Source organism: Echinops telfairi, unplaced genomic scaffold (assembly GCF_000313985.2).
Source record: "Echinops telfairi isolate 266 unplaced genomic scaffold, ASM31398v2 ScPeMD7_7468;HRSCAF=8506_0, whole genome shotgun sequence".
NCBI classification, from domain to species: Eukaryota; Metazoa; Chordata; class Mammalia; order Afrosoricida; family Tenrecidae; genus Echinops; species Echinops telfairi.
The window spans coordinates 22,616,772-22,639,332 of record NW_022111369.1 but is presented as its reverse complement, the minus strand read 5'-3'; the positions used below and the strand labels follow the sequence as shown (position 1 = coordinate 22,639,332).

The window sequence follows — 22,561 nt, the reverse complement described above, 5'->3', positions numbered from 1 at the left end:
CACCCATATTAGCATTCCTAATTATTACAAAGGAATTCCTTTGGAGCTATCACTATCCACTCTTACAAACATTGATTATTATAAGCAATATTACAAAGAACATATTCTAGCTAAATTGTATACTATTCTTCAATTTCTATTAATTTAAAATGCAAGAAAATTGCTAAACCTTTCTTAGATGTGTCTAAATAAATGATATTTCATATGACAGTAGAAGATTTCCTCTTCTAATTAAATCAGTCAGTATAAACTTTATCTTTAGGCACTTTTCTGCCCTGTTGGTAAATTACGTATATAGTTCATCCACTTACCCAAGCTGTAGTTGGGATACAGCCAACACTCAATGCATATTTGCTAGATAATCATATGAATAGAAAGAAGTTCCCACAAAAAGTTTGTGGGAAAATTCCATTTTCTCTTAATTCCACTTTTGCATACACTTTTTATTTATAAACAGTCTTATTGAACATAATCCAAATATCATACAACTCAATAGTGCAGTTATACAAAGAAAGGTTGTGCAATCAGTACTCCAGTCATTTTTAGGGCATTTTTTTTCTGTACTCCTTGTTATAAGCTCCCCATTTTCCCCCAACTTCCCTTGCCATCTCCCTGAGGAACCATACATCTACTCACTGTCTCTAGGGACTCGCCCATTCTCGATTGCATACACCAAAAACATACAAAACAGTTTAAAAGTTAACAACAACAGCAAAATAAAATAGAGAAAAAATCCAGTTGGAAAGAAAACAGAAAATATTAAAAGCTAGAACAACTTTTTTTGAAGCTTCTTTGAAAATAGTTTTATTTTTTTTGCTTTATAAATCTATAAGAAAAGGGTATGATTTAGATTGAAGCACGGTATAAAGTTTGAAATAACCTTCCACCTATTTTTTCTCTTGTGGTAATTCAGATCTAAAGTTATTAGGATTGAGAGCCAGGTTGAAAGGGCAGGAAGCACCACTGTGTGGTGATGGATAGTCTTACTTGCACATACTGCAACTGGATAAAAAGCAGTGTTACACCCTTATTTGTGCAAACTTATACCAAATGGCATTAAGGTCAAGGTACTGACATGAACTGTACATTTATTTCAGTTTATTTGGGAATCTAAGGATGAAAAAACATCCTACAATATAGAAATCATATGTACCCTTTGAGACTAATTGTGTGGTTGGAACAAGTAAATTACCATTTTCAGAATTTACTGTCTCTGAAAGTGGAGTCTACCCATCATCTAACCAGCATCACTGGAAGGGTCCCCTCTCTCTCTCCTCTATTATAGTAGGATAGAACTGCCCCTGTGAGTTTCTGAGATGGTAAATGTTTATAGGAGTAAAAAGCCCCATCTTTCTCCCAAGGCATGGCTGTGGTATTGAACTACTGACCCTGTGGCTAGCAGCTCAACACATAACCACTAGGCTAGCATGGCTTCCCAGAAGGAACCTAGGATTCTGCTTATAATAAACACCCAAAGTACTTCATGTGCACATGCACTGGATAACTTTTCTTTAGAATAAGCTTACAAGGTATTGTTTGAGAAAGTTAGATTCACAGCTTATGTAAATTGCTAAATTATCATGATACACTAGAGGAGCCCGGGTGGTGGAGTTGTTTCTCTTGGGGCTATGAACCATAACATCAGTGGTTTGAAACCACCATCTGTTTCTCGGGGTTACTATGTGTCAGAATCAACTCACTGGCAGTGAGGGGGTTTTGTTTTGTTTGGGTTATGAAAACAATATACTACGGACTAATGTGAATAAGTTCTTAATATACTGTTCACAGCAAACAAACAAAAGAAAAAAACAAGAGGGAAGATACACTCTGAATATCTTAAACTGAAAGAACTCAAGAAAAAATTCAAGCCCTGAGTTGAAATATTGAAAGATTCTGTAGGCAAAATATTGAATGATTGTGGTAGTTACATAATCTGATGTCAATTTGAGGATTAAGAGTGTAGAGGTGGAGTCTAGCCTGTCACTCAGGATATAGCCAATGTGTGGGCATGGGCTTCTGAGGATTCTGGTAACTCCTATATTCCTCCTTGGAGGCAGGAGACACGTTCTCTCAGCTCACTCCCTGTGAGACATCACTGCAGAGAAGACACATGAAGAGAGACTGATGGAGCCAGACCTCTAGAGCCGGAAAAGCCACGTGGAGACCCCTGCCAGTGCTGAGATGCTTACAACGCCACTGGATCCACAAGACTTCCCACCCACTGGCCTGTGATCTTCCTGCATCCAGCGTCTTTGCCTGTGTTTCATGAGTCTGAAGAGGATGTTATAGATTGGTATCAGACATATGGGCTAATATTGGACTTAAGGACTTGATCTGGCCTAGGTTGTGATGTTTTCTCAATATTCAATTGCTCTTATATATTAAGCTCTTTTGTGTACACATGAGTGTCTGTGAATTGGTTTCTCTAGTCTACCCAGACTAACACAATGATGCATGAAGCATCAAAAGAAGATGGAAAAATTAGAATCACTGTACCAAAAAGGGCAGTGACATTCCACCATTTCAGGAGGTAGCATGTGAGCAAGAACCACTGGTGCTAAAGGAAGAAGTTCAAGCTGCATTGGAAAACAGATGACTTCCAGATGACTGGAAGCAATCCATACTTGTACCCATTCCAAAGAAAGGGGACTCAACTGAAAGCTCAAATTATAGAACAGTGTCATTGATATCACATGCAAGGAAAATTTGGCTGATGATCATCCAACAAGAGTTGCAGAGTACACTGACAAGGAGCTGACAGAGGTTCAAGCTGGATTCAGAAGAGGATGTGGAACAAGGGACATCATTGGTGATGTCAGGTGACTCATGGCTCAAATTAGAGAATACCAGAAAGAGGTTTACTTGTGTTTTATTGACTCTGCCAATGCATTGGACAATGTGGATCATAACAAAGTATGGGAATTCAAGAACACTTCATTGTGCTCATGAGAACTTGTACATGGATGAATGGATGTTTGAATAGAACACAGAAGTACTGCATGGTTTATAATCATGAAAAGTGTGTGTCAGGGTTCTATCCTCTTACCGTACTTATTAAATATGTATGCTAAGCAAATAATCAGAGAAGCTGGATTCTATGAAGAAGAATGTGGTATCAGGATTGGAGGCAGGCTTCTTCACAACCTGAAATATGCAGGTGCCACAAACGTGCTTGTTGAAAGCCAGGAGGACTCGAAGCACTTGCTGAAGATCATCTTTCAGTATGAATTACAATTCAATGTAAAGAAGATCCAAACTTCACAACTCGGCCAATAGGCAACATCTGATAAGTGGAGAAAAGTTTGAAGTTGTCAAAGATTTTTATCTTTGGATCCACAATTGATGCTCATGGAAGCAGTAGTCAAGAGATCAAAAGACTCATTTTTTTGGTCAGTGGTTCTCAACCTTCCTAATGCTGCAACCCTTTAATAGAGTTCCTCATGTTGTGCTGACCCCCCCCCCCAACCATAAAATTATTTTCATTGCTACTTCAGAACTGTAATTTTGCCACTGTTACTCGGGCGAGCCCTGTGAAAGGGTCATTTGACCCCCAAAGGGGTCACAGCCTACAGGTTGAGAACCGCTGACTTAGGTGAATGTTCTGCATATGACCTCTTTCGAGTATTGAAAAGCGAGGATGTTACTTTAAGGACTAAGGTGCATCTGACCCAAGCGATGGTATTTTCAGCTGCCTTTTATGCATGTGAAAGCTGGACAATGAATAATAAAGACTGAAGAAGAATCGATGCATTTGAAGGGTGGTGCTGGAGGAGAATATTGAAAGTATCATGGGCTGCTAAAAGGACAAACCAACCCGTACTGGAAGAAGTAAGGCCAGAGTGCTCCTTGGAGGCAGGGATGACGGGGCTTCATCTCATGTCCTCAGGACCTGTTGTCAGGAGAGAGCTGGCCGGGAGAAGGGCATCGTGTTTGCTAAAGTAGAGGGGCAGCACGAAAACAAGAAGGTCCTTGAGATGGATCGGCTCATTGGCACTCACAAGGGGCTCAAGCACAGGAGCAAATGTGAGGATGGCCCAGGACTAGGCAGTGTTTCCTTCTAGTGTGTGCAGGTCAGAACTGCCCCGGTGGCACATAACAACAGCTCGCATGATCAGAGGAACCCTGGGGGACCTGGTGAGTTCTACACGGGCTCGCGGAGGTCTACAGTTTGATACCAGGAGCTGCTCCACAGGAGAAAGAGGAGGCTTCCTCCTCCATCAGGATGTAACCGCCTCTGCAACCCACAGGGGCTATTGGGCTGGGTCCTCGAAGGTTGCTGTGAGTTGGAATGGACCCCATGGCAGTGACCTTGGTTGGGATTGGGTTATTGATGATGTAGTGGTGAAACCCTCAGATGTTCACTGAAAAGTCAGAACTTGGAATTCACCCGTCGCTTCACTGGAGAAAAGACAGGGTAATCTGCGCCTGTAAAGATTACAGCCCAGGAATCCTGATGTGGCCTTTCTCCTCTATCTCACCGGCATCTGTGTTATTTCTAAAGCAATTGGGTGTGTACACAATTATGAAAAGATTTCAGGGATTTATTTCCAAGCAGAGACACCAAACTAAATATTTTCTGTTTAGATGTTTAAATGGCACAAAAGAAGACTTTGTTTTAAACTTTTATCTCATATTGTACTTTGGACACAGGACTGTTGTCAGGTTGTGCCACACATGCTTAAACTTTCTCTCTCTCTTGCCTTTACAGCACACTTCTTTGATAACATGCTTTTGCGAAGTTCAGGAAAATTAAGTGTGGGCACCAGGAAAGAGGATGGAGAGAGCACAGCTCCCACCCTGCGTCCAAAGATCTTGCGTTGTAAGTGCCACCACCACTGCCCAGAAGACTCAGTCAACAATATCTGCAGGTTGGTGATATTGAGTGATTTAAGCCCAGCCCTCCCAGGCCTCTGTCACTCGCTTTTCCACTGTGGGCTGACGTTTCCAAGAGCACACAGTGGTAAATAGTTCCTAACTCCATTACGTCCCAGAGCGGTGCCTGTATTCAAAGGACTATTAAATGGGTTTTGCCCTGGAGGGATGATCTGGGACTCTTTTTTTCTCCTTCCTCCAACAACATAGCGCAATTTGTCTGCTCCTTGTCAGGGAGCAAAAACGAATTATTTTCTTTGAAAAGGCCTAGTTCCCAAACTTGTTCTTCAGCAGGGAGTGGCATGTATGTCTGACTTCCTTTGTTTTAACCAGTTCTACTGATGGTGTTATTATTTTGGAAAGTTATCGTTAACATGTTAGAATTATTCTTAAACTCACTCTGAGAGAGCGCGTATGTTAGAATGGCTTTGCCATAGTACTAGAGAATAAACTCTTCATTAGGTAATTATGCGTATGTTAATTATGTTACTTATGCTTCTGTAGTTCTGCCTTCTAACACGTGAAAGTGGGCTATTTGCCTCTTTCCTCCTTGCGTTTTGTTCCATCTACTCATTGTCACCCTAAGTATAGCAGAAGGAAGCCCTCCCGGGTGGTGTGTGCGCCCTTGTTAACAGCCACTCGGATAAACCAGAGGTTTGTCTTTCTGCTTTCCTGATGACCTGTGACTTTACCGAACATGATATCCTTCTTTCGGGACTGGTCCCTTCTCATAACATGTATGTAGACCAAGTTCCACTATCCTTGCTTCTAAGAAGAATTTGGGCTGCACATCTTCTATGAGTCAACATTGAACTACTAAGCAAGATGTTGGCGATTCAAACCCTCCAGGCATTACCTAAGAAAGAAGAGGCTATTTGTTCCTGTAAAGATTTACAGTCTTAGAGAACTTGTATAAGGTTGCTATGCATCATAATAGACTTGAGGGTGGTGGATTTGATCTTCTAAGATAGATTATTTGTTCTTGAAATCCAGTGGATGTTAGAATGTAGGTTGATTATTCTTCACCAGCACCATAATTCAAATGCACCCATTTTTGCCTGTCCTTTTTTTATCCATGAATTCCCTTTCTTGGGCACTTTAAAGGTTTTCTGCAGCAGCTTTGACCCATGCAAATACATCATTTGATTTCTTCACTGCTGTTTCCATGGGAGTGGATTGTAGATCCAAGTAAAATGAAATCCTAGGGAACTGTCATCATTTCTTAGCATGATTTGGCTTATTGTCCCAGGTGTGAGGATTTTTGTTTTCTTCCTGTTGAGGTATGATCCATACGGAAGACTGTAGTCATTGACCTCCTTCAGGGAATGCTTTGCTTTCCTCAAGGTCGTGTCATTTGCATATTGCAGTCTTTTAATAAGCCTCCTCCAATCCTGATGTCCTAGTTTTCATGACATAGTTCTAGCTTTTAGAATTATTTGTTCAACTTACAGATAGAATAAATATGACAAAAGGATACAACTCTGACACGCAGCTTTTCCGATTTTTAAGCCACACATCAGTCCCTTGTTCTGTTTGAAGAACTGCGTCTTGCTCTGGGTAGAGGTTCTGCGTGAACACAATGAGGTGTTGTGTTTGTCCCCATCCTTCTCAGTATCATATGGAATTTATTATAACCCACACAGTTGAATGCCTTTGGGTAGCCAATGAAGCACAAGTGAGCATGTTTCTGGTGTTCTCTGCTTTCATAAAATCCACCTGACATCAGTTGTGACATCCCTCATTACACACCTACTCTGACTCTGGGCAAGGTAGGGTTTCCAGCCAAGGTAGACTGGTTCCACAGCCCCAGCTGTTTGTTCTGGGAAGCTGATTTGTAATCGTAAATAGAATGTATTTTCAAGTAATTTCATGGGGGAAATTAGCAAGCAGAAGCCAATTAAGGAGATACAGAATCCCTAATTTCACTATTTTTATTAGCTTCTAAGATTCCTAATTCAGTGGCATTTTATTTGGCCTTTGGTCCTTGTTCAGATCATTCTAAAATACTCCAAGATTCGCAGTGCAAACCCACCAGCTGCTACGAGGCTACCTGCTTCCATAAAAATGAATGGCCTTGGAAACACCATAGAGGGTGACTTTGAGTCAGAATACACTCAGTTATAGTGGATTTGGCTTAGGTTTTTCAGTGGAATATTAAAGAATAAGCAACAGGATAATGGTCTTGAACTTAGACTAGTGGCTAGGGAGAAAGTGTAAAGCAAGAAGAGCACTGGGAAATTTTTGCTGTAAAACATATCTCAGAATCACAATGACAAAACTAAAAAGAGGTTGTTGTTCGTGGGTCTACAAGTAGGCCGCAGCTGTGCTGCACTCTGCTGAGATTGAAGGAACTTGGTGTCAAGCTGCTGGTTGAATCTAATTTTGCTACACATGTTTCTTCATTGTTCTTGTGTTTGGTGACAATCCAAGTATTTTACAGTGATCGGTTGGCATAGACAGAGATCCTGAAGTCATTTCCTTGGGCATTGAACACCGTATGTGTCAGATCAAAGGCATCCCCAGGGTTGGGGGAGAAGGGCCAGCGTGTGTGCAGAGGCACTGGGGAGGTCACTCCAGATAGGGCCATTACCAACCAAGACACCGCACTCCAGTGTGCTTATAAACCTGCTGCTTACAAGCCCCTGCAAGCTATTTTTCTTACCTACGACAGACTTACTCAATTAAACAACTTGTTTCAAGGTAATGATAATCTACCTGAGCCCAGAGAAAATATAAGAGCTGCCAATTCTGTCAGTCCAGACTGGTGAGGACTTGGTCCTCACCAGTGGGAGGGAGAGATTCCAGTGCAAGGATAGAATAACGCACCTTGTCCTCCTCATCAGCTATGCACACAAAGATACCTTTGTCTTCTTCCAGGTCATTAACAACTACATCGTCTTTTCCCTCTTTCACAAGATGCCCAAATCCACTGCCACCAACTTGATTTTAATTCATAGCAACTCGACAGAACAGAGCAGAACTACCCCAAAGGGGTTCTACGGCCGTCAATCTTTGTAGAAGAAGAAGCCCATGCGGTTCTTCCTAGGCGCAGTAGGTGGATTCAAACCCCCAACCTTCTGCTTAGTGCTTGAGCACTGTCTCCACTGTGGCACTAATTCTTGTCACCAGTTCTCCAAGGTGTCCATCATTATTGGCAAGCAAATCATATGTATGGACTTTTTACGAATGACTCTACTTTTTAATTGTTTTATTATTCTTTGAGATATAATTAATAACCATATCTGACTCAGTTTTCCGAATCAAAGAGTTCATTGGCTTGTACTCTACTCATGGGGTTGTTCACCTATCAATACTCTCTAGTTCCCGCACATTTTCACCACCGTAAAATGAAACTGTGGACTTGTCAATAGTCATTCCCATATTTTCTCTCCAAACCACTTCTTAGCAGCCTTTAATCCTTAGCAGCCACACGTCTGCTTTCCGTCACTAAAACTCCCTGCCACTGAGTTGATGCCGACTCATAGTGACCCAATAGGACAGGGTCGCGATTACCTGATAGGACAGGGTCACGATTACCCTCTCCTGTTATCGTTTCAATCCTGAAACTCTTTCTAAGGGTAGAAAGCCCGTCTTGCTCCCACAGAGCTTCTGGTGGTTTCACACCGCTGCCCTGGTTGTTAGCAGCACACTGTAGATCCACTATGCCCCGAGGCTCCTTTCTGTCTCTGTGGATGTGCCTAATCTTACCATTCCTGACCAGGGGGCCATTCAGAAGGTAGCCACTGGTGCCCGCCTTTTTTCCCAAGCCATGCTTTCCAGGCTCATCCAGGAGGCCGCATGTGTCAAGAACTTGATTCCCTTTTCATGACTGATAATAGTCTATCGTACCATTCGACCACCTTTTGTTTGTTCATTCATTGGTTGATGATATTATGGTTGTTTGCACTTTGTGCCAATCATGAAAGCTACTACTGTGAACATGCAAATAATAAGTTTTGTTATAAAAGCCTTTCCTGGTGGTTTTTCACGTTACTCGAATATGTACATACTAACATTCAGTGTAATGAACTGACGCACTCCCTGGAAATAGAATACCTTAAACGTAAAATAGGTTTCTGCATTGGTCAGTGCCGTCAGCATGTACTGAGTGCTAGGTACACATTGCTTGGTCCTGGGAGTTCACAGGAACACGAGACAGAGGGGTCCCTGGCCTCTCCGGGATGCACGGATGGAGCACGGGGAGGAGTGGTAGCTGTGCTCACTGGAGCATCACCGGACACTTGAACCCTCACGAGACAGACGTGAGCGGCCCTCTCCAGCTCCAGGACTGCTACGTCCCCTTCATGTGGTGCTTACATGCAGGGGGAGCTCGGTAGAGGCCTTGCTTAAACCCCAGATCTCTTTCTTACAAAGTGACCTAGACCTCAAGGCTTCCAACCTAAATTGAATGCTATATTACAGCGGTATCCCGTCTGCTAGTCTGCTGCCAACATGGACAGCTCTTGGCACTGGACTGGCTGTCTAGAATGCCAACCATCTTCTGGGGCCTGCCCTGCTCCAGACAGAGCGTGCGTCCCAGTCCAGGTCCGGTTTAGCTCAGGCCTCCTGGGCCAGGGCAGGAGGGCACTCAGCAGAGCTCAGTCTTTCCTCCGCTAGACCAGAACCTCCTGTAAATCGATACTGCCCTGGAACCCCTGTCCCTGCCTCAGCCCTCTTCTATCCCAGCTCCTTAACCTCTCTTGACCTCATTCTTCCTTTCCTGTTGATGGGAATCCCAACCCACCCACAGCGGCCAGAAGACAGGCGTTGGAGAACAATGTCCACAAATATGGGGTCATTCCCAATTGTCTGGGCTAGTGGCTCGGGAAAGGAGGGTCAACTCCTCATGCCCACCTAGTTGTCTCTATGTGTGTGTGTCCGTGGACGATCGATTCTCTCCACTGTGAGGGTGGGAAAGGCACCCCGGGGAGGCAGTGGTGACCTGGCCTTGACACCAACCAGAACAGCTGCTCTGAGGGAGCACAATAAGTGAATCTGCTTCCATAAAGATTCCCAGCCCTAGGAACCCTGAGAAGCAGTCCTACTTTGTCCTGTAGGGTCACTAGCAGCCGGAATCCCTCCATAGCAACTGCTCTGGGGTGTGGGGTGATGGGGTTGGAGGGTGGGGGGTGGGGGGTGGCGGTGAAGAAGCAAAACCATGGCCCCTGTGGAATGTTCCCCATGTCTAGGAGTCCAGCAGTCTGGTGCTGAGTCTGACTAGTACTTAATTGTTCTTGATTCAGCCCCTTCCCCAGTTTCCAGAATATGGCTTTGATCTTCAGGGCCCCCAGAGGGGCTCAAGGAGAAGCAGTTCTGGTCCTAGATTGCTGGAGACAGGTCCAAATACCGATGAAGACTTGGTCTCAACAAACCCAATCTTTCATGCTTAGGATTGCCATCCTGAGCTGAGGACCCCTGGCGCTGACTAAGCCTGTGTCCTGCGCTGTGGTCACACGATCCCAGAAGAAAAGTCCCCCCTTCTTGGTCCCTTGACAATGCTCCCACCCAACCTAGTTCTCACTGCCTGACTCACTCACCCACAAGGGAGGTGTGGCCTCAAGGCTGCTCAGGGAGGTCAGGGTGTGCAGGGTGACTGCCCTGCTCATAGACACCTCCTCAATCCAGAGCTGGGGGGGCGATGGAAGCCCTCCTGGCCCCGCCATGCTTCCCATCTCCAAGGTCACTGGCATCAGCCCACAGTTCTTGGATTCACTTCCTTTCCTTTTAGAATCCTGCAGGTAGTCATGTGGGTAAAGGACCCCACCCACCTCCTCACTGCTTCCAGCTGGATATTTCGTGCCCCTTCCACTTTTTCACTTAGAACTCAGGCCTGCTCAGGGCCTGCTGTCTCCTCACTTCCACTGCCTGGGGTGCCTTGATCCCTTCTTCCCGCCAGTCTAACCCTGGGGACCCCTGACTCTGCTCATTTCCTCCGGGGCTATCACTGGACCTTATTATCATGGCCTACACTACATGCTCGCACACCTGCCTTCCTGCTCCCTCCTCCCTTCTGCTCAGAGCCTACGCCTCGCCGCCCATGCTCCGGCCACTGTCAGCAGCTGTTCACTTTTTCAGGCACAGCACTATGGTTTATGATGGCCCGGAAACGTTTTTATTCTCAACCCTGGTCAGCCTCGTCGCCACTCAACAGAAAGTGCCTTCTACTGACACCACCTCCTGCTTAACCCAACACCTAGTTGGCGCCTGGTCCACGGCCGTGTCAACCTCTTCTTTGGCTCCTGTCCCTGTTCCTTCACCGATCCCTTCCCTGACTCGTGCCTTCCGTGGGTAGTTCTTTTTCCTTACTCCCTGCGCTGCCCTCACCTCCCAGGAGGAGGCCACCCCTACCCTCTTCCACCTCCTCACGACCACACCTGGTAATGGTGTCCTGGCCCCTCTGACTTCTAAGACTTGGTCTTATTGCCCCCACCTTCTTGCTCACCATCCTTGTGCTGACTCCTGACCCCTCCGGACACTCTCGTACTCACATCTGGGAGTTCTTCGGGCCTCTTCCAAAGCCTGTCTGCCTCTTTCTCCCTCCCGCCTCTCGCTCTCCACTTCTGAATGATGTGTAGAATTATGTGGAATCATCCTTCCCACTTCACCTTTAGCCGCCCGGGCTATATCATGAAGACAGGCACAAAAGCAAGTGCTGCACGTGGAGGCTCACCGCAGCACTGTGCACCGGACAAACAGCGGCGAGAACTCAGCAGATGAATGAATGAATGAATGAATGCTCCTTCATCCCATGGGCAAACATTGGGCCTTAAAATGTAATAGATACTGACCCGTACCACGACATGGATGACCTCATAAACATTAAGCTCAGTGACAGAAGCAAGACACAAAAACCCATACACTGTATGATTCTATTTAGATTGAAAAAACTCCGAGTAGGAAAATTCATAGGCCCAGAAAACCCATTAGTGATTGCCATGGGCTATGGGGAGGACATTTCAAAAGGAACTCTACTTTGTGAAGGGGGGTGATGAAGATGTTCAGGAAGTGTATAGTGGTGGTAACTGAATTACTTTGTACAAGTATAGAGGCCTACGAGCTTGCACACTTTAAAGTGGTTAAGACAAATTTTTATAGAGATGAAATGTAAACTTTACAAGAGACTAAACCAAAAGGATGGGACAAGCACGGAAAATACTAGGACCAAAGGGATGCCCTCCCAGGAAAGGGTGGTACTGATAGGTGCCAGCACCTTGGTTCTGACTCACGGCAACCCTGTGTACCCAGAACGCAGCACCGCCTAGTCCGGCCATCCTCATCAGTGCTTCTATGCGTGAGCCCATCGATGCGGCCACTGTGTCCATCCCTTGTGCTGAAGGTCATCCTCTTCTTTGCTGCCCCTTTGCTTTACCTCGTATGATGCCCTTCTCTGGGCAGTGGTCTTTCCTAACATGTCCAGTGTGTGTGAGATGAAGTCTGGCCATCCATGCCTCTAAAGAGCATTTGGGCTGTACGTCTTCCAAGGCAGGTCTGTTTGTTCTTTTGGCAGTCCATATGGCTTTTAAATATTCTTTGCCAGCACCATAATTCAAATGAATTGATTCTTATCCGGTCTTCTTGATTCAATGTCCAATTTTTGCATGCATATGAGGCCGTAGAAATACCACGGTGTGAGCCAGGTGCACCTTAGTCCTCAAAGTCAAAGCCTTGCTTCTCATTGCTTTCAAGAGGTCTTGTGCATCAGCTGGACCCACCACAGTGTGTCCTTTGATCTCTTTACTGCGGCTGCCAGGAGGATTTCCTCTTCCACTGATAGCATTTCCCCTAAGGGCAGGGACCCCCCACAGGCAGCAGGTTCCAGAGTTGGGGGCAGCAGATTCCAGAGTAGGTTTCTCTCCAAGTCTCCTGCTCCTGGGCCCCAAACTAGGGAGAGAACAAAGAGAAATTGGGAAAAGAGGAAACTGGAGGAAGACTGGGGGTGTGGGAGTGGGCTTGGGGAAGGGTGGCGCGTGTACAGATCCTCCCTTGAGCCTACAACCTCCTCTTGCCTCCCCATGAGACCTAAGCTCCAAGAATCCAATTAATGTTTGCATGGTGGTCTTATAGCTTTCAACATTGCCATGTTTTTCAATTTGCTACAGCAGTTTTTTAAAAATTGAGTCTCTGGAGTCTTCTATATGAGATCATCTCATCTGCAAACAGAATTTTGCTTCTTCTTTGCCAATTTAGATAATATTTCATTTCTTTATGATGTCCTCCTATAGGTGAGCCCCTCCCTCATTCTTCCACAGAGAAAGGAGCCATGGGAGACCCAGGTTCTGCCCAACCTCAACCTAGACACAGTCTTCCTGCAGGCCTCACCCTTCTGTGAGCTAGCAGCCCTCCTGCTCACTTCACGGTGCACGTCCTCTTTCAGCTGAGGCCTGCACATCAGACTGGGGTTGGTTGCATCTGTATCTAGAGGAAGCATAAGGATGTCACATCTAATGTACTACCTGCTTGCAATGTGTAATGTTCTGTGTGAATCCTCACCTGAAATAGAGTGTTGATGGACAAGAGTGCTGGTTTTCTTTGTTCATTGAATGGTTCTAAGTGCCTAAAATAGTGAATAATATTTACAAGAATAGTGGATGTATATATATACTGAATCAATAAAGTTAACTATTACCTCAAGTATCAGATATACTCATGTGTAAGCTGAGTTTTTCAGCACATTTTTAATGCAGTTTCTGTGGTAAAATTAGGTGTGTCGGCTGATATTTGGGTCGGCTTATACTCGAGTATAGACGGTACTCAAATATCCCACGTATTTGAGTGGGCCTGGCACCCATCTGCTTCCTCCCAGGGATCCCTGTTTTGGCTGCATCAAGGATGATGATGTCTCTATCCACCCTTTATAAATAAGAAAAAGCGGTTTGTTCAAGGACCCAGTCCATGAAGGGTAACGCCCATAGCTTCTTGTCGGGGAGAGGAAGATCAATGTCAGCAATCCCAGCTCCTCCAGTAGCCTTTTCCCCTAGCCAGCTCAATATACACAGTTAGCTCGGTAAACATCTAACTTTATACGCAGGTACGTGTATAACACACATGGCTCATCACAGGTGGTCCCGTTCATAACCACAGAATGATCTTCTTAACCCCCTACTTCTCAGAACAGCAAACTCGGCCTCGGAGAAGGGAGGGACACTTCCAAAATGCTTAGCTGGTAGGTGACATTTTCCTCAGAGGACAGAGAGTGCTTATTTTTGAAAATACAGGCCTAAGGCCTGCTGGGTAGTAGCCAGGGTTCTGTAAGACCACGGGGAGATACTGAGGCAGGGAGCGCCAGGTGCTCCCGCAACTTCTCCTCCAGCATTTCTGCCTCGTGGCACACACCATCCTGGCAAACACCAATTTCGGTCTCGATAGAGTTACCTCTTTTTGATATTGAATAGAATATACTTGACCTTTGGTTTCTGACTTCTTTCATTACTCTTTATGTTTCAGGGGTTCATTCACACTGCAGCATGCATCAGTACTTTATTCTTTCTCATTGCCCAAGATTAAGTGCATTTCACTGTAGGCGTTATGTTAAATTCCATTGAGTCATTCTACCTCTCTGTGCCACAGAACGAAGTGCCCTGCAGCCTCGCTCCATCCGCACATGCGGTGCTATAGTCTGTTTTTGCAGCCACCGTGCTCCTCCATCTTACTGATCTTCTACTTTGCCAAACATGATGCCCTTTCCCAGGGATAGCGCTGTCTTGGTAGCATGTCCAAAGTATGCCCAAGGTAAATTTTTACTATTCTTAGCAAGCAGCCTTCTTAGCAAGCTATACTTCTTCCAAAACAGATGGGTGGTTTATTCTTTAGGCAGCCCACAGTACAGTCAGGATTCCTCAGCAGCACCGTGATGCCAACGCATCCGTTCTTCTTTGGTCTTTCTTATTCTTGGTCCATTGTTCAGATTCATAGGAAGCCACGGAAAATACAATGGTTTGGGTCTCACTCGCCTTAGTTCTCAAAGTGGTAGCTTTGTTGTGGACACTTGAAGAGGCCTTTTGCAGCATATTTGCCCAGTGCAGAGCATTTGAGCTCTTGACTGCTGCTCCCCTGAGGATTCAAGTCAGGTGATATCCATGACAACTTTAACGTTTTGTGTTTATTATGAGGTCCCAAGTCCGTCCAGATAGGAAGATGGAGGGGTGACCCACCCTAAACGCGGTCGGCTCATTCTCATCGGCAGTGCTTCCGGCTCTCGCCACGGCTCAGCCAGCCAGACTGTGCCACCATCTGCAGGTGCAGGCTGTGAATGAGTCTTCGAATTCTGAGGCCGCAGTCTTCTTTGTATAGTTAAGCTGCTCAGGTCAGTTGATCAGCATATGGACTGAAGAAGTATGCTGGAAATTTACAACACTTACATAATCTCTGCTGGTTGTAAACCACACAGTATCTCCTTGTCCTGTTAAAAAAGCATTGTGCATTGATCTGTACACAGGTTCCCATGAGCTTAAGCATTCTAGAATTCCCGTTCTTCCAATGCTGTCAACAATGTGCTATGACTCGGGAAGGTAGAGGCTTTTCTCTAGTTGGTCAAAGACAGGCAAATCTCTTGCTTGTATTTTCTGTTTTCAGCCAGGGTCTGTCTGCCATCGGTAATTATAGCCCTCATTTAACATTCTATTCTGAATCCAGCTTGAATTTCAGACAGGTTCCTGTCAGAGTATCGCTGCAACCAATGTGGAATTACTTTGAGCAAAATTTTATTGGCTTGTAATGTTAATGGTATTATTGATACTAGCTGCATTTGTTTGAATGTCTCATTTGGTATTCTGTCAGTTTTTAGAAAGTTGTTTTTCAACAATGTCCCCAGTACAGCTTGGGCTGCTTCTTTTAACACTACCGACTCTCGATCATATGCTGCCTCCTAAGGTGGTTTAATAGCAACACATTCTTTTTCATGTAGTTGGGGTAGCCTATCATCAAGTGATTTTGTGTATTCCCTCTCTTATTTTGGTACTGAATGCATCATTTAATATTTTGCTCATTATTTCAGCTTTTCAGTATTGCCACGAGAGCTTCATTTTTTTGCCTTCGGTTTCTTTAGTTTGAGAAATGTCGAGAATGCTCTTCCCTTTTGATTTTCCAACTCCAGATCTACATGCTTGATTATTATAATACTTTGTCTTAAAAACCGGTCCTTTAACTCAGCAGTTCTCAACCTGTGGGTCGCGACCCCTTTGGGGATTGAACAAAATTACCGTTATGAAGTTGCAAGGAAAATAATTTCATGGTTGGGGGGTCAGCACAACACGGGAACTGTATGAAAGGGTCGCGCCACTAGGAAGGTTGAGAACTGCTCTAGCTCTTCCAGTCATCATTTCTTCCAATCACTCCATTGAGTCTGTGTGCAAGAGCAAGTTTCCGACTCTGGTTGCTTTGGGTCTTTTCTCTCTTCCTTGTTTTTTTAATACCCTTTTGTGTTCTTCATGGTTGACGTCTTTGATTTCATCCCACAACTAATGGTCTTCAGCCAGTTGCGTCAATGCATCAAAAGCATTCTTGCAGTGGGCTCTCAAATCATGCGGTCAGTGGAGCACTTTGTGGTGATACCTTCATTCACTGATGATGCGTTCGTTCTTTCCAACATTTTGATGATTGCAAATACTGCTGTTAACTCTGTGTACATCTCTTTGAATACCTGATGTCAACCTTTTTGTTTATCACGGAGTGACATTGCTGTGATAATTCTGTGTTTAACTTCTGGAGGACACACCAGAATTTTCCCACAGTAGCTGCCCTTTTATTCATGGCCATAAGTATTTGCAAATTGTGATTTTCATCACAATTTCAGTAAATTGCCTAAAATGCTTGAAAGAAACCAGTGCACGGACTCTTCAGAAACAGTTTTTCTTCTGCAACAATATTTATGAATTTCTTCTTCATCCAATAAAAAAATTAATTATCAGTCTTTAAACTTCACTATTCTACTTCTTGTCAGTGGGAATATTTGAGGTTTGAGGACGTTTGAGGCTTGCAAACTAAGCAACCAATTCTAATAGTGTCGATAAGATAACCCAAGGGCAAATGTATGGCAGAAGGCCGCTGTTACTCATATGGAATAGACAAGTCCACAAATCCTGGCTCATACCATTTGTAGACGTTTCTTTTCATGACCTTTTGAACTACATCATCATATCTGTCATGAACATTGGGCATTAAAAAAGTATAAGTAAACGATATATTTTAGTATTTAATTTATTAGAACATGGTAGTAGTACATTAAGAGTTATATTCGAAGTCTGCTGGCAAGCACAACATAAACCGGTGAAGACAGTGTCTGTTTATAAATAGTTTATATATAGCAACTCTTGCTTTTACACCCAGGAGGAGATAGCATGGAGTGGCTAGAATGAAGCCGAAGGCCCTTGATTCAGCTTGGCCTCATAACTGGTGTAATCGTGTATGATTTCCCTCGGTGTGCCTGTGGCGATTAAGTTGATTCTTGCAGTGTAAGTGCTTTGCTACCTGCGGTTCATCCAAAGCCTGGCAGTTCAAGCCTTCCTGATGACACCATGGAAGAATGGCTACAGGCAAGAAACCTTATGGTGTTCAGCTTTACCCTGCACCACACGGGGCTGCTGTCAGCCAGAATCGACTGCAGGGCAGCGAGTATGATTTGCCCGTTTAATCTTGCAGTGGAAGAAATAAGCAGCAATTAAGTTTAACTCTGGCTGCGGGGCACTGAATTATTTAATGTGCCCCTTTCAGCTGAAATCTCTAGCTCCCACCTAACAACCTTGCCTGCATGGGTCTAGGAAGATGATGGGGGAAGATGCTGATAAGATTCACCTGTGAGTAATTGTACGGGATTCCCTGCATTGTTGCCCGCCAAAATATCAAACTCATTGCCATCCAGTCAATGCTGACTCACAGTGACCTCCTGTGGAGTTCTAAGATGGTAACTGTTTATGGGAGTAGAAAGCCCAGTCTTTCTCCCTGGGAGCTGCCGGTGGTTTACAAACTGCTGACCATGCCAATCACAGACCGAGGCATAACCATTACACCACTAGTGCCATACTGCTCTGTTTAAAATGAGCCCTATGTGAAGCAGGAGAGGAGCTCTGGTAATGTAGTGATTAAGCATTGGGCTGCGGTCTGCATAACCGGCTGTTCAAAACCACCAGCAGCTCCCAGGGAGAAAGACTGGGCTTTCTACTCCTGCTAACAGGCACAGGCTTAGGAATCCACGGGAGGTTGCTGTGCGTCAGCACTGACTTGGTGGCAGGAGGCATCTCATGACTAGCAAGAGCCAGGAGGAGCCCGCATCTCTGGACCCCAGATCCCTGGGTGGTGCACCTCCTGCATCCAGAAGACAGCTATAGCATCCGAGCAGCAGCAGCAGGACCCGGAGCCAGAGCATGGAACAGAGTGGTGGACTTCTCCACCCACAGAGCAACTAAGCGGAGTGCTTTGGTGTAGGAGGCTGGCTTGAGAAGTTGGGGCCTCTGGGCTTGCTGTAATTGGAGAATTGGGCTTGCTGATCAGGGACGTGGAACTGAGAGCCTCTGGGCTCAGGCTTACAGGAGTGGAGTGCCTCTGGGCACTTCATCCAGGGAGCTGGGTTTGCTGATACTTGGAGCTTGAGCCCAATGACTTCCCATGGAGGCATCCAGGGCAAGGGCATGCCCTTTTGGCCATTTTAGCAGCCGGAATAAACTTTCCAAGGTGTCCTGGAAAACAGCTATCCTGAGCATTCCTCACAGTCATTTCAACCGTTTAGCTTCCTAACGAACCCTTGAATCGTCTATGTTTTATCTGTGAGTACTGTGTAGCCATTGCACTGAGCATTGGCACCTGGAGCTCAAGTAAAGAATACTCATTCAGCCAGCAAAGTGGCCGCCAGGAATAAAGGACAGACACTCCGGGGCCTCTAAAGAGCATTCAACTGTGACTTAAATGTTTCATGTGGCTTTAAGACCTTCGTGACTTGACTGTTAAAAATAGTAGCAAGTCGGAACACAAAATCACACATGTTGTTCTCATGTAAGCAGTGATCTGTTTACATAGGATTCAGTAGATTTTAGAGTTATGTAATGCAATGATTTTTTTTTTTCCCCAAAGTGCTTGTTTCCACGAGTGGATTTCAGGGGTGCTCAGCACTGGTTGACTCTTGGTGTGCGTAGACTGCCACAGCTCCCTCCCACAGAGCAGCTGGTGGGGCCGAATCACTGACCTGTCCGTTAGCAGTTGACCGATGTGCTTCCAAACAGACTCTTAGGGCCTGGCCACTTGAAGAGAGTTGAGAAAGTCAGTGGTGAAGTAAGGCGATTGTGAAGGACATGGAGAGGTTGGGGGGTGGGAAACAACAGCCAGTTGTATGCTCCAGTGACGGTTCCAAACCACCTGTCTGCTGAGGGGAACTTAATCTGAGTTTCCTGGGAAATGCGACATCATCAGGACTCTTCATTGGCATGCCAGCCCACTGACAGAATGAATGGAAGTGTTTAATCAGGAAATTTGAGAAGTAAAAGTCATCCAGTGACCCTTCGGGATATTACACTTGCATCTCAAATTCCTGTTTTAGACTTTTCAGAAAAGCAGGTATATGTCCAAAGCCATGGTTTGGGATCCCAGTTGCACACCATCCAATCACAAGGCCTTCAGAAACTGCAGTTGCTTCTTGGGTGCTAATTGGGATCCAGTAGGGTGTCCCTGACTTCTTCCCCATAAGGATGTTGAAGGCAGCAACCACAGAAGTTGCCCTGAACTCCCCCAACACTCAGGGTTTCCGCAGTTTGTTGTGGCCTTGAGAAAGGGGGAGGGAGCAAAAGTGGAGATTCAGACAGAGCATGCGCAGAGGCCATGACAGCATCTTGGGGTAAGATTTCCCAGAAACCTTTGTTACCCGATGGAAGGTCCTGATTGTCTCTTGTATGAGCAGAAATCCTTAGCACTTGGTGGGAGGGGGCAAGACATAATTCGCCAGGCAGTTCTGGCTGGTAAGGATTTCTTCCTCCTAGGAGTTGCCAAATGAGATTTGCTTTCAATGTCGGTGTCTTGCTCTTGGTGAGGCTAGAACCCAGTTCCAGCAACAGCATCAAGAGTTTTCTGATGACACTGATGTTAGGTTGATCCTGTTACGTGGTTATGTGTCTCCTGCAGATGTTCTGCAACTCGTCCTCTAATTCCTTCCCTGGGCATGTCCTCTTCAACCATGTATTTGTTCTGTCCCTCCCCTTTCTCACCAAGAAGTCTACTTCTCTGCATCTGTGGGCAGAGCACAAGGGAACCTGAGAATCCGGGACCTTTGACCTAGGAAGAAGATGAGCTCCTCCATTCAGGGTTTCTTTTCGAAGCAACACTTGTGTCTGTGTGACTTGAGGGTGTCTTTGATTGTGAGCTGAGGGCTGGTGGTGCACACCTGCCAGGGACACTTCCTAATGATGGCATTCGTTTTGCAAGCCTTGCTTTGTTCTGTGTTCTATGTAAAGTCCTTTTCTCCAGAAAAAGCACGCCTTTTCTTCTGCGGGATCAGCCCTAGCGTCAGGGGCAGAAATCTCCAAGGACTGGGAGGCACGCTCTTTTCCTTGGCTGCTTCCTGATGTTTCACGTTCACCTTTGAAACCTCATCACCACTCTCAGGAGTCCAGAAGGTCTGCCCTGACTGGGGGCCCTGCAGGTCTCCCCGTTTGCCTGCATTCTCATGTCTGCAAAATCGCCAGAAGCAGAGCCGACACAGCTGTCATCAGAGGATGATGAGGTTTCCATGGAAACCAACTTCCTCTAGCCAGCATGCTTGAAGTTCTTTACTCTGAGATTCTTGTGCAGCCCGCGTCGTGTCTGTGCTCACAGTGGGTACCCAGGCTGGTGAAGCACCCAGAACAAGGAGACCCAAGTGTATTGCTTTGTGACAGTTAAATTCACTTTCACAAAAGGATGTCTAGGGGGAATCTTCTTAACAGATAGCAACCTACCATGATCATGGATTTATTTCTTTCTGTTGTGGATAAAATTATAAGCACACCTCCTTTTCTCCCAGAGCCACGCAGACAGCCATGGTGATCCTGGTGATCATGAGCTTGATGATAACATGGTAATATTTGTTCTAAATGTAACTTAGAGGATTATGTAAGATAACGTAGAATGGATTAGTGATCCTTCAGGTAAATGCCTACAGCTTTTTCTTTTTGTTCTTTGCCAGACTCTGTGCTAGGTGTTGGGGATACAAAAATGAATGAAGAGAGTATTTGCTTTTGAGGCTGCAAAAGTATATGTGCGCACACACACGTACTCAATTTGCACCCCCCCCCCTTTTTGGCCTTTAGTACAGACGGATACTGTTTCACGATGATAGAAGAAGATGATTCTGGGATGCCCGTGGTCACTTCTGGATGCTTAGGACTAGAAGGCTCAGATTTTCAGTGTCGGGTAAGAAAGTTAACATGACTGCACATGCCCCCTCCCACCCCTGTCCTCATTGGCCAGATTTCAAACTGTTGAGTTGGAAGCAAAATCTGGCAGCGGTTTTTCTTGACCCATCTATTTTAATAACTTGAACAACAATCTGACAATCCTCCTTGGCTCAATTCTCCCTTCTTAAAAACCTTACATTCTTTTTAGTTTACTCCTGACTTCGTGCCTCTTGGTGCATTCTGTCATCATGCTCATATTTCAATTTGGCTAATTGCATTAACTCAATGATAATAGTACTGTTGTTGGAATCTGAAAGTTGCATTAAGACCACGTAGGATAATTTGGATGAGGCCTCTAAATAGTGGTGAATTCTTAAATTTGTGATGGTGTGACTTTGCAATGTAGAGGAAACTCACTAAAAGCTTTTTCAATTCCATCACAGGACACCCCCATTCTTCATCAGAGAAGATCGATCGAATGCTGCACAGAACGAAATGAATGTAATAAAGATCTACACCCTACACTCCCTCCACTGAAAAACAGAGGTAAGGAAGGAGAGGACGGTCTCTTGGCTGGAGAAGAGAAACTAAACTTCATTTCTCTCTTTCAGTTGAGTCAGTCTGTGCTATTTGCCATGCTTGGGGACTGAGGACCGTATCAAGAAGAAATGAGTTTACTGTTGTTGGAAATAGCTGGGAAAAGAGTCAGACCTGGCTTTGCCCTTATATTATAGTTACCCTGACCTCCTCCTCACTTCCCTTCAGAAACCTCCCATTCCTAGAGGTTGCAGTGTGTAGCCTGAGAACAGAGCAGGAAGATAGTGTTTCATGCTTACCCCAAATGTTATTTAGAAGTTCACTTTAAACTACCATTTTGCAACATTCATTCTAAATTGAAGACCTTTTAAGGGACTCAATCTAAGATTATTTACTGTATGGCATTTAAAAAAATTATGCTGAAGTAACTGCTTTTCATCAAATCATTTATTAATACGTTGGTGAAACTCAATATATTCAAGTGATGTTCACATTTTTAAAAGACCAACATTGCACCCCCAAATGGTTCTACATGATTGGTTTTATTTGTGGGAAGAAAAAAATATCTTCCCTACAAAACATCCTGGTGATCATGAGCTTGATGATAACATGGTAACATTTGTTCAAAATGTAACTTAGAGAATTATGTAAGATAACGTAGAATGGATTATTGATCCTTCAGGTAAATGCCTACAGCTTTTTCTTTTTGTTCTTTGCCAGACTCTGTGCTAGGTGTTGGGGATACAAAAATGAATGAAGAGAGTATTTGCTTTTGAGGCTGAGATTTGAAAGAGAAAGTT

The 22,561-nt window shown here is 44.9% G+C and overlaps 1 protein-coding gene across 4 annotated transcripts in view; it reads left to right on the top strand.

Moving 5' to 3' along the window:
* BMPR1B (bone morphogenetic protein receptor type 1B) overlaps positions 1 to 22,561 on the top strand; it is a 331,709-nt gene that overhangs the window by 261,172 nt on the left and 47,976 nt on the right. For all 4 annotated transcript variants that reach the window (XM_045284268.1, XM_004703270.2, XM_045284266.1 and 1 more), the window contains 3 exons: positions 4,709 to 4,868; positions 21,138 to 21,240; positions 21,668 to 21,770. In XM_045284268.1, the coding sequence (XP_045140203.1) occupies positions 4,726 to 4,868; positions 21,138 to 21,240; positions 21,668 to 21,770 (349 nt within the window). In that variant the 5' untranslated portion in view covers positions 4,709 to 4,725. The remainder of the gene's footprint in view (positions 1 to 4,708; positions 4,869 to 21,137; positions 21,241 to 21,667; positions 21,771 to 22,561) is intronic.